This window comes from Salmo salar, chromosome 29, assembly GCF_965601325.2.
Source record: "Salmo salar chromosome 29, fSalSal1, whole genome shotgun sequence".
Taxonomy (NCBI): Eukaryota; Metazoa; Chordata; class Actinopteri; order Salmoniformes; family Salmonidae; genus Salmo; species Salmo salar.
This window is the reverse complement of record NC_138319.1, coordinates 25,026,225-25,038,641: the sequence shown is the minus strand read 5'-3', so window position 1 is coordinate 25,038,641 and position 12,417 is coordinate 25,026,225. Positions and strand designations below refer to the sequence as shown.

Here is a 12,417-nt window from a genome sequence, read left to right as displayed (position 1 = left end):
AGTGGCGCCTCAGCCAATTTGTTTTCTGTACTTTTATTTCCCTGACTGATCAAAACGTTTTCTCGTGCCCTCTCTTGCCTCTCTGCAACAGACATATAGTTAGCAATATGTTTTGAACATAAAATTGCAATAAAATCGCAGTATCTAATCTCAATACATCTAGAATCGTGAGAATTGCAATATATGTAGTATCGGCACCTAAGTACTGTGATAATATCATATCGTGCTTCTAGTATCTGCTGTAATTTCTCTCAGCTGAACTTTGTCATTAACACAATGTAATGTGAATGTGCAAGGGAGGCGACTTTATAGATAATTGACTATTCTAGCTTGTAATTTCTGTCTTGATATTGGTTGAGGCAAAATAAAACTCTGAACTAATACAATGACTTCATTGAGGAAGTGGAAATGTTGTACTTGCCCAACTATAATGATTTATTTGGTGGTGTGCACTCGGAGTGTGTGTTTTTGGGATTGAGCTAGGACAGGGCGATTATACCATATTTTACTTTATACTGGTATTGATGTATGGACCGATTTGGGTTTTTAACTTTACCTTCTATAACGTTATTTCAATATTTGGTTTGTTAAACGTGATACGCAACTCCAGAGAGTGTAATGTCCATTTTAGACACGACAACGCCTATTCCCCCTCAGGAGACTTAAAAAATTTGGCATGGGTCCTCAGAGCCTCAAAAAGTTCTACAGCTGCACCATCGAGAGCATCCCCTGACTGGTTGCATCACTGCCTGGTATGGAAAACTGCTCGGCCTCCGACCGCAAGGCACTACAGAGGGTAGTGCGTACGGCACCAGTACGTCACTGGGGCCAAGCTTCCTGCCATCCAGGACCTCTATATCAGGCGGTGTCAGAGGAAGGCCCTAAAAATGGCCAAAGACTCCAGCCACTGTCTCTCTGCTACTGTACGGCAAGTGGTACCTGGGAGTGCCAAGTCTTGGTCCAAAAGTCTTCTAAACAGCTTCTAGCCCCAAGCCATTAGACCTCCTGAACAGCTATTCAAATGAGTTTATTTTAGTAAAAAGTTAACTTATTTTTCTTAAGTATTGTTGGTTAGGGGGTTGTAAGTAAGCATTTCACATTTTCGGCACATGTGACAAATACAACTCGATTTGATTTGACAAGCACGTTCTTTGCCATTTCACCTCTGCAGTCTGCATGGTCAGAATAAATGCAGAAAGATGTTGGTGACAACGAGGCAGCTTTCTACAAGCGTTCTATAACTACAATATTACTTTGTGTATCTTACCGTCTGCTAACTACTCTCTGCTAGTTTGTCTTTTCGTAGCAAGTTCTGGTTTAAAATGTATTGTTAGCCGCCAATTTGCTAGTTAGTTTAGTACATGAAAGCAAGCTAGCTGGCCAAGAGTTTAGCGCACATGTAGCTAGCTAATACAGCCTCCGGTACCTAGTGCTGGTGTAGGCCTAGATAGGGAATGTTTGTGCAATGATATTTATGAAAATGATTTTAGTTTGAAGTTGGATTGAACAGTATCTAATCGAAGTTTATTTGATCATGTACATGGTTTTACAGATGTTATTGCAGGTGCAGCGAAATCCTTATAAGGAGCTAGAAACAGGGTAACCATGTCTCTTTCTGCACCATCATGTCAGAACAATCAGAATGGAGAAAGCACTTATTTGTGTTGCCGCCCTAGCGTCATGAACTACTCATAAAGCAGGTTTAGAACTTTTATTGAGAGAGAGAGAGAGAGAGAGAGAGAGAGAGAGAGAGAGAGAGAGAGAGAGAGAGAGAGAGAGAGAGAGAGAGAGAGAGAGAGAGAGAGAGAGAGAGAGAGAGAGAGAGAGAGAGAGAGAGAGAGAGAGAGAGAGAGAGAGAGAGAGAGAGAGAGAGAGAGAGAGAGAGAGAGAGAGAGAGAGAGAGAGAGAGAGAGAGAGAGAGAGAGAGAGAGAGAGAGAGAGAGAGAGAGAGAGAGAGAGAGAGAGAGAGAGAGAGAGAGAGAGAGAGAGAGAGAGAGAGAGAGAGAGAGAGATGGGGCCCTGTTAAAGGTTGTCCCTGGCACTACAGTGAGACTCATTGGGGGTGTAAAGCAGAAAAGGTCACAAAGCTCAGGAGACTGCACCTCTGAAGGTTAACACACACTGTGACACACCACACACTTTTATTCGCACATGTACACTCGGATGCACCGACAGCCTGGCATACAACTTACCCAGCTCTGAAATTCATACCCATTCACGCACACACTATCCACACACACAAGCTATCCTCACCTCCATATCAGGTTTGTCTGATTGCATTTACATCCTAAATCAGCTAAAAATGTCTAATTTAGCTCTCACTCCTGTGTACATTAGTGAGCCTGTGTGTACAGCGCCTCCAGAAAGTATTCCCAGCCCTTGACTTATTACACATTTTGTTGTTACAGCCTGAATTCAAAATGGATTAAATATATACTTTTTTTTCTCACCCATCTATATACAATAACCCATAATGACAAATTGCAAAACATGTTTTTAGAAATTATTGACCATTTTATTGAAAATGAAATACAGAAATATCACACCCCTGAGTCAATACTTTGTAGAAGCACCTTTGGCAGAGTGTTTCTGGGTTTCTAAGTTTTCTATTTGCCCATTCATTCTTAAAAAAAAATATATATATATATATATATATACAATTGGTTGTTGATCATTGCTAGACAACCATTTTCAGGTCTTGCTATACATTTTCAAGTATAACATTGTAGATTTTACCTTGTGTTTTAAGTTATTGTCCTGCTAAAAGTTGAATTTATCTCCCCAGTGTCTGGTGGAAAGCAGACTGAACAAGGTTTTCCTCTTGGATTTTGCCTGTGCTTCGCTCCATTCCGGGTATTTTATTTCCTGAAAAACACCCCAGACCTTAACGATTACAAGCATACCCATAACATGATGCAGCCACTGCTATGCTTGAAAATATGAAGAGTGGTACTCTGTTGTACTGGATTTGTCCCAAACAACACTTTGTATTCAGGACAAAAAGTGAATTGCTTTGCCACATTTTTTGCAGTATTACTTTAGTTCAGGCTGCATGTTTTTGCATGTTTTCTCTTAAAATGTAAAAAATTTAAATTCCATTTTGACATGATGGGGTATTGTGCGTAGGCCAGTGACATTCTTTTTTTAAATTCAGGCTGTAACACAACAAAATGTGGAAAAAATCAAGGGGTGTGAATACTTTCTGAAGGCACTGTATGTGACTCCCTAGTGGCACAGCGGTCTAAGGCACTGCATCTCAGTGCTAAAGGTGTCACTATAGACCCTGGTTTGATTCCAGGCTGTATCACAACCGGCCGTGATTGGGAGTCCCATAAGGAGGCGCACAATTGGCCCAGTGTCGTTAGGGTTTGGCCGGGGTAGGCCGTCATTTTAAATAACAATTTGTTCTTAACTGACTTGCCTAGTTAAATAAAGGTTAAATAAAGGTTAAATGCGTTAGCCTGTGTATGTGTGTATGACAGAGGCAGCCCATACACTAGTATCTTTGTGTGAGTATCGTATGTAGGCCTATCCTATAGATGATTGTGTGTAGGCCTATCTACTGTATGTGTGTGATAGAAACAGCATTGTTTTTCGGCAGAGGCTGTTGGTTGCCCAGTCAGAGCTCTCCCACCAGTGGTATTCTGCCCTTCAAGTGTGAGGTAACAACGTTTGGCAGTGAGCCATGAAACCCCCAGGCGTTAGGACATCAGGATAACCTTTCAGCCCCTTACACCGTAGCCTTGCATTTAAGGTGCTATCACCTTATCTGCTGTTGAAGTGGACCAGACTGGTCCACGTCATGTCTGACTGACTCATTGGTAAGACGAAGCAACACAGACCAGGTTCTTCTTTCTAAACTATGTGTAGCAGTGTGTTGCGTTCTTCTACAGAATTTTTATAGGCAATGGGATATTTCATAATTTTGCTAGATATTTAAATGTTAAATGGACAGGTTTCTAAGTTTAACTCTCAGTTGTTCTACGCTCTGTGTTTGAAAGGTTGGTGCTATTACCCTTTTCACACTACTGAGTTGACTATCCAAAAGGATAATGTGAAATAAAATTTCCAGACCAGTATGGTTTGGGTTGGCACAATGGTCTGAGAACTGCTATGTGATACCAGTCAGGTCCAGTTCCCATAAGGCCTTGTTCCATTCTCAGTGGCACTGGACCAGATATCTATCCGTTGCAATTCCTCTCAGGTTTGCTCCATTTGGACGGTAGCCATTTTGGCTCTTTGTAGAGAAGGGAGAGTTTGGTTGGGTTGGCCACTATCCTTCTGCCTTAACGACGCCTCTTTCGGGGGTTGTTGGGAGAAAAGCGTGGTCAAACAATCGGTATGGCGAGATGGAAACTTTCCCTTTTTTATGAAATATTTAAATTTCTGCTTGGTGTGGATTAGGAAAGAGAACCCCAAACCACACTGTAATGCGATTACAGCAGTCGTGTTTAATTATTATTTTCAACAAAGCAACGGAGGATTATGGTTTGAAGAGAAGGGGTGACATTATTTTGAAGGGGTTACTTTATTTTCATTACTCCCTATGTAGTCTCTGAGGAGTTGATGGGTGTAATGAGCATAGAAATAGGATTATGGAACATTGACTTGAATGGGAATGTCTGTTCTATTCATTCTATTTTTATGGTAATACATTGTTGTCTGGGACGTCCCACGCCGGGCTTGGTCCCGTCTGCGACGACATCCCACAGAATATCCTTCCCATGATTTTTTTTTTTTTCTTCATTTTTTTTTCATTGAACCTTTTATTTAACTAGTCAAGTCAGTTAAGAATAACTTCTTATTTACAATGCCTCAAGGAAGTCGCTGGTGCACGGCCGGTAATTGCCCAATGCTCGGTGTACAAATGTGTTTGCCGGTTGTTGCATGTTGGCCCCCCCGGCCAAGAGTTTCTAGAACGAGGGAGGGAAAGGGAAAAAGAGAGGGAGGGGGAGGGAGGGAAAGGGAGAGAGAGCAACATAAAAGTGCTGACTTGAGTCATTTTGACTTCAAGGTCCCATTCTTTCTCTGCTCCTGACGGCTTTCATTATTCAAAGACGAGCTCTCGTTCTCGGGCCGCGGTTTAAATGTCAGTCTATATTCAGGTGCTACTGCCAGGTTCGCTCGTCTTGTACCAGAGCACTTCATTTAAGCAGTCTTTTTTTTAAAAATTTTTTTTTAAACCATAATAGCAATTCTCTACCATTACTGAGGTCGGCTTCAATTTCAACCTGGGTTTTGAATCCAATATGCATTTTGCTTCTTAATTTCAGTGGCGAGGCATGATGAAAACGAATGAGAGATTTTATGTGGAAAAGCAACAATTCTTTTTAGACCGGGTGGGGTTAGAGATTACATTTGTCAATAACTTGACAATTGTTGTTAGCACGCGTGAGTTGATGTTTAAAACACTTTTAGTAAATCTGGGGTATGTGCTTAGTTAGAAGCATTCCATGCAGCAAGTGTAGATCAAGCATAGGGCCTCCAATGACAAGTGTCTGACTAAAACTGAACAGCTAAACTGGGGGTCTGTTCAGGAGGGTGCAACTATGCAGGATGTTTAGATAGAAATGTATTCTTTGGAACAGATATGATTGTCTGTCAGGTTGACAGGGAATCGTGTCAGGCTCTGTTCTATTTCTATCTGCAATGTTCAGAAGGTTTCATCTAGAAAATAACACTTTTTTTCCCCCCTGTAGGTATTATTGAGTGAAAACCAGGAACATCTAAGAATCGGAACTAGCTTTCTTAATCTCCCTCTCGTTTTCTCTCTCTCATTCTCACTCGCTCGCTCGCCCTCTCTCTCTCGGACTCTGTTTCTGTCTCTGTCTGTGTTTTGCAGTGCTGTGCATACTGTAAGCGCCTTGGAGCATCTATCAAGTGCTGTGAGGAAGGCTGCTGCCGCTCCTACCATTTCCCCTGCGCCGCCGCCGCTGGAACTTTCCAGGACCTGCGCCGACACACTCTCCTCTGCCCAGACCACCTCCAGCTGGCCTCACAAAGATGTGAGTATAGACCCTGTGTCCCACTGGGAGAATGAGGATAACTAGATTTCACTATAGATGTCTAGTAGACAAAAGGCCAACACTAGAAACAACACAAGGCTTACATGACATAATATTTATGCCAACTCTTATCTATTCTGATTCTTACTGAAGAACCAATTCTAACTGATTTCACATCTGATATTTCCCTTGGTCACAAGCAGCCAGGACATGCTGCAGAATCAGTGTCGCATAGGTTTCATGAAATTCACTCCGTCTTGCCAAATCACCCTTTTTTATGTTTTGGCTAGTATGTGAAATTCAAAGTGATGTTACTTTCTCATTGAATAAAATGTCTTTACACATGATGATTCTTGAAAAAATGTGCTCCATTTATGTTAATGTAATGGTCCATAAAGTTACGTCCCAGGCCATGTGTTCAGTGAAATGTTCCTTTTGGAGTATGTTGTCCCTTTTAATATAGTGCCTCCCTGAACTGTCCCTTTAATATTATGTCCCCTCCATGAACTGTCCCTTAAACTCTATCAGTCCCGAGATCCCAGCAAAAATTAATGTTATTTATCTGCATGTCCAGCCCTTATATTTAGCCTCACAATGAAGTGTTTTACCATTTTCCTTTCAGGACAACCACGGCTACAAGTAGAACACAATTTGACATAAACAATTGCATTCATGAGTGTTATTGACAAATGTCAATAAATAAATTACTCCTCCAAAGCAAAAACCTGATAAAAGTAAATGTCATTGAATGCTGTAAGTGCAGAATTTTTTTTACTCACTGGGAAATTAATATCCAACTAGGCTTGGCATTTGTGACAGAAACTGTGTGATCTTATTACAGTATTATAGACACTACGTCCTGGGATTTCTTATGATCTTCTATGTAGAAGAACCCCTTAGCTTCGACCGTCTCGTGTAGCCTGTGAGCGTCATACAGTAAAACATGTAACGTGTGTGTTCGTGAGAGTAGCTTTTAATAGTTTGTAACTCAAATCATTCGGACTCTACAGACGTTTTTGTAAAAAGACCAGGGCCCCTTCGGGATCTGCCCTTGTCTCACAAACACCTCTAGCTCAGCCCACGTTAATCACACAGACGGATGCAGAAGAAATTGACGAATCCAATAGTACAACCCAGAAGTCTGTAGCTCAAACACACAGTGTTAAAAGGGGTTACGGTGGGACTCATTGGGTTAATATGATTTTCCTCCTTACCTACAGCTAAAGAGGAGGTGAAGTGCTTGTTGTGTGGCAGTGCTGGGGATCTGCAGGACCTGCTCTTCTGCAGCTCGTGTGGGCAGCACTACCACGGGGCGTGTCTGGACGTGAGTGTCACCCCCCTGAAGAGGGCCGGGTGGCAGTGCCCCGAGTGCAAAGTCTGTCTGACCTGCAGGTAATGGCTGTGTGCCCTAGTAGCCATTTGTGCTAGTTAGCTGTGTGCGCTATTAACCATTGCGCTAGTAGCCATCATGTGGTGTTGTCACATAGTTGACTGACAATGGCAAAGTTGTTATTTAGACAATTACCTAAGTTGACTGAGTTGAGACATAATGGACCCCATTCCTAACTCTGTCACTCACCATTCATCCTCATCCCCAGTGGAAAAACTCCACTGACTTATGTGATTTCTATCAGGGAGAGCTATGAACTAATAGGAAAACATGTCTGGTCCTGCACCCAGCTGAATATAGACAGCCCACTGTTTTTTCTGTTCTTCAAAGAAACCGAAAAAGAGAATTGAGCCATTTGGGAGATGGTGTTGAGGAGTCAGTTTCGATCTTGTTGGAGTTTTCTGAAGGGTTTATAGGAAGATAAAAGGGAAAAGAGTCTTATTTTTTTTGCATGTGGAATTAATAACAAGCGTATTTTGCAGGAGCATGGGAGCATTAAAAGAAAAGATAAGAGAGCTGGTGAGATTTGTGTGCATACTGTGTTTGATCAGCCCCAAGCTCCCTACACATACAACCAGCCAAGCAAAGTCAATTCCTTCGCAGGGCAGTCTGCTTTAATGCAAAGTGTTTTTCTTTGTGGAAGGGTGTGTGTGTGTGTGTGTGTGTGTGTGGGTGGGTGTTGCGGTGTGTGTTGTTGTGGGGGGATGTGCGTGTGGTCTCTGGAGTGTGTATGGTTTGGGGGGGCTCTGTGTGTGTGTAGTGGTATATGCCTGTGAGGAGTCACATTTTGGGGGAGTGTAGTAAAGAATAGATGAAAGACGGGGATGACTAAATCTGAGAGATGATGAGTGGAGAGTTGAAGCCAGCAAATGAAGTAATTGAAAACCAAAAGAGCATGAACTACTGGTGTGTCTCTTTTGAAGGACAGCTTTTTAAATATTTTTGTAGAGTTTGCTTAACTCTGAAAGTGTTGATTTCAGGGAAGTGAGCTCCCCTACTAAGACTGTGTTTTTGGTAGCATAATGATTAGCACGCTAGCCTCTGGGGAGTGAAGTGTTGATTTCAGGGAAGTGAGAGGGAGGGAGAGGTTGCTGTCCTGGCACCACACGGCCAGGTCTCTGACCTCCTCCCTGTAGGCTGTCTAGTTGTTGTCGGTGATCAGGCCTACCACTCATCGGCAAACTTAATGATGGTGTTGGAGTCTTGCTTGGCCGTGCAGTCATGAGAGAACAGGGAGTACAGGAGGGGACTGAGCACACACCCCTGAGGGACCCCTGTGTTGAGGATCAACGTGGCGGATGTGTTGTTACCAACCGTTACCACCTGGGGGCGGCCCGTCAGGAAGTCCAGGATCCGTTGCGGTGGGAGGTGTTTAGTCCCAGGGTCCTTAGCTTATTGATGAGCTTTGAGGGCACTATGGTGTTGAACGCTGAGCTGTAGTCAATGAATAGCATTCTCACATAGGTGTTCCTTTTGTCCAGGTGGGAAAGGGCAGTGTGGAGTGCAATAGAGATTGCACTCCAATCATGGGCAGAATGTAACAGAAGCTCTTTATGTTGGGCTCCCGAGTGGCACAGCGGTCTAAGGCACTGTATCTCAGTGCTAGAGGCGTCACTACAGACCCTGGTTCGGTTCCAGGCTGTATCACAACCGGCCGTTATTGGAGTCCCTTTGGGCAGTGCACAATTGGCCCAGCGTCGTCCGGGTTTGGACGGGGTAGGCCGTCGTTGTAAATAAGAATTTATTCTTAACTGACTTGCCTAGTTAAATTAAGGTTAAATATAACATTTTTGAGGGAGATCGCATTTAAGATTGTGGGCATTGAATGCCTGCTGCCTATATGTACTACTGGGATAAGAGGCCTACTGTAAAGCCTGTATATAGGGATAAGAGGCCTCCTGTAAAGCCTGTATACAGGGATAAGAGGCCTCCTGTAAAGCCTGTATACAGGGATAAGAGGCCTCCTGTAAAGCCTGTATACAGGGATAAGAGGCCTCCTGTAAAGCCTGTATATAGGGATAAGAGGCCTCCTGTAAAGCCTGTATATAGGGATAAGAGGCCTCCTGTAAAGCCTGTATATAGGGATAAGAGGCCTCCTGTAAAGCCTGTATATAGGGATAAGAGGCCTCCTGTAAAGCCTGTATATAGGGATAAGAGGCCTCCTGTAAAGCCTGTATATAGGGATAAGAGGCCTCCTGTAAAGCCTGTATATAGGGATAAGAGGCCTCCTGTAAAGCCTGTATATAGGGATAAGAGGCCTCCTGTAAAGCCTGTATATAGGGATAAGAGGCCTCCTGTAAAGCCTGTATATAGGGATAAGAGGCCTCCTGTAAAGCCTGTATATAGGGATAAGAGGCCTCCTGTAAAGCCTGTATATAGGGATAAGAGGCCTCCTGTAAAGCCTGTATACAGGGATAAGAGGCCTACTGTAAAGCCTGTATATAGGGATAAGAGGCCTACTGTAAAGCCTGCACCATGGTGTTGAGCTGAGATAAGCTTACAAGGGAGAGAGTTGGAAAAGCTTAGTGAAAATATAGTGCAGTTTTAATAACAGATGGGGAGCTGGGGAATTGGTGGGGGGAGAGGGATCGGGGCCAGGGGGTGTTGGTTAGGCAGCAGCAGCACTCAGAGTGATATAGGGACGTGTGTGTGTGTGTGTGTGTGCGTCACTCCACTGCACAGCTGTAAATATCAGATGACGTTCTCATTCAGGTTGGATTCTTGTCATCTGAAATACAGGCTACTGGGATTTGATAGATCTCTGGGCTCTAGCCTCTTCACTAATACCATAACCACACACACACACACACACACACACACACACACACACACACACACACCATAAATCTTACATTTAGGTCTCCTGATTTATTCTTTGAACAACATTCATGCATCCAAAATCTGCCACGGAGGGACGGGTCTCGATGGCGGGTGCCGTTTAATGGTGCGTTTGATTGGCTGGACTAATTTAGAATCTTGAAGTTTAGGGAATTGGATTCCATGAAGGAAACGTGTTCTTTTCTCGTTCCTATAACAACTTATGTGTCCCAGGTAATGGAAAAAGACCTCATGTTCACAACGTGGTGTGTGAGATCATTTGTGTGTTGTAAAATGTATTGCATTGAACATAATCAGTGAGGGTTTTTTACCCCCCATTGACAAACCAAATTTGAGTTCTCAACTGTCTGGCTGGCTTTCTTTTCTTCCTTGTACTTTATTGATAAATGAATGTAGTTCGTCTTATTCCTAAAGTCTGAATCAGTCAGCGATAAAGAACCTATAGACACTGAGACCCTGGAGGACCAGACTCACTGATCCCTCTGCTGAACCACACAGATAAAAACCAAAGTGACTGTTGAAAATGGTTAGGGTGTCTGTCTTTGCGGTTGGGAAACATAAACCCTGGTACTGTCCATACTACAGTACTCCCATGCCGTTTTTCTCTCTAGTCTAGGTTGTGTGTGTGTAATTTTGTGTGTGTCGCATATTATTGTGTGTGTGTGTAATATTTCTATCTCCTGTGTGTGTGTTGCAGGAACCCAGGGGAGGACAGCAAGATGCTGGTCTGTGACATGTGCGATAAAGGCTATCACACCTTTTGTCTCCAGCCTACCATGAAATCCATCCCCACCAACGGCTGGCGGTGCAAGGTAAGAAACACTCCAAACACTTTATACAACACAGGGAATACCGTCGGGCCGAGACAGGAGAGTATGCATGAGGTATAAAGTGCTGTCAATTTACCCCACGGGGGAAATGCTCTGAAGGAACGTGAGTGAAGCTCTTCTCTTTTTGAAGCAAGTCTCCCTGCACTGTTCCACCCTTCCCCCGGCCTCTTTCTCTTTTCTGTTCTTCCCTCTCTGTCTCTCACTCTTGTTATTTTCCCCCTCTCCCTCCGTCTCGCAATTGCCTCCTAAGAGTCTTCTGTCTTTTACCGTACCCCCATTCCTCTCATTCTTCCACCTCTCTCTCTCTCTCTCTTTTTCTGTCTCTCTCCATCCCTCCACTGTCCCCTAAGAGTCTCCCAGCTGTTTTTATCCAGCAGTTGAAAATAGCTTTTGGGGCTTTTAGTGCCTTTTTGTAGTGTTTTTTTTGCCGCAGGAGGTGGGGGGAGATGCAAACCTCAAACATGGGCAGTAAAGTTTGTTTCCCCTGGCTTTGCTGTGGGTTGCAGTGGGGGCACGCAAGCACCCAAGCTTTCATCTCCGCTATTGAGCTCTGTATTAAGTCATAAAAGGGAGATTCTGGGCTTAGTGTGGTTGCTAAAATGGAGGGAGGAAAATACTGTAGATACATAAGAGTAGAGGGCCATAAGCTGAGATGGCCCCCAACCTTTTTACCTTACTGTAAAGGGGAACAGTATTTATTTTTGCATTCTGGAAGACTCGGGACTTGTGAGGATTTCTTTGTTTAATCTTTTATCTTTCAAACCAAAATGTTTGTTTTCATTCACCCATTTTACTTAGTTACTGTGTGGTACAAAGGGGAGAAGTCTAAAATCTCTTCCTAAGACCCGCAATGCTGCTGTTTTGTTTCCACATTTTATTGGAACAGAGATTCATCATGTTGCACCATTTTAAAGGGAAAATCCACTCAAGAAAAACAATTGTCAAAAAAATATATACAGTACCAGTCAAAAGTTTGGACACACCTACTCATTCCAGGGTTTTTCTTTATTTTTACTATTTTCTACATTGTAGAATAATAGTGAAGACATCAAAACTATGAAATAACACATGGAATCATTTAGTAACCAAAAAAAGTGTTAAACAAATGAAAATATATTTGAGATTTGAGATTCTTTAAAGTAGCCACGCTTTGCCTTGATGACAGCTTTGCACACTCTTGGCATTTATATATATTTTTATTAGTCCACTGTTGATACAGTCCCAAAATGCTTTTCATGTCAGCAGTCACGGTTTCAAGTTATTGGACTTTCAAGAAGCAAAGTGTCACCGGCCACATCATGATGATGCAAAACATTTTGGGACTGTATCAGCTGTGGACTAAGGAAAAAAATAC

The 12,417-nt window shown here is 43.0% G+C and overlaps 1 protein-coding gene across 1 annotated transcript in view; it reads left to right on the top strand.

The window, feature by feature from the left end:
* Nucleotides 1-12,417, top strand: part of LOC106590429 (histone-lysine N-methyltransferase 2C) — a 206,257-nt gene that overhangs the window by 68,605 nt on the left and 125,235 nt on the right. Inside the window, exons 7-9 of the mRNA XM_082970632.1 lie at nucleotides 5,843-6,005; nucleotides 7,226-7,397; nucleotides 10,931-11,045. Of these exons, the coding sequence (XP_082826758.1) occupies nucleotides 5,843-6,005; nucleotides 7,226-7,397; nucleotides 10,931-11,045 (450 nt within the window). The remainder of the gene's footprint in view (nucleotides 1-5,842; nucleotides 6,006-7,225; nucleotides 7,398-10,930; nucleotides 11,046-12,417) is intronic.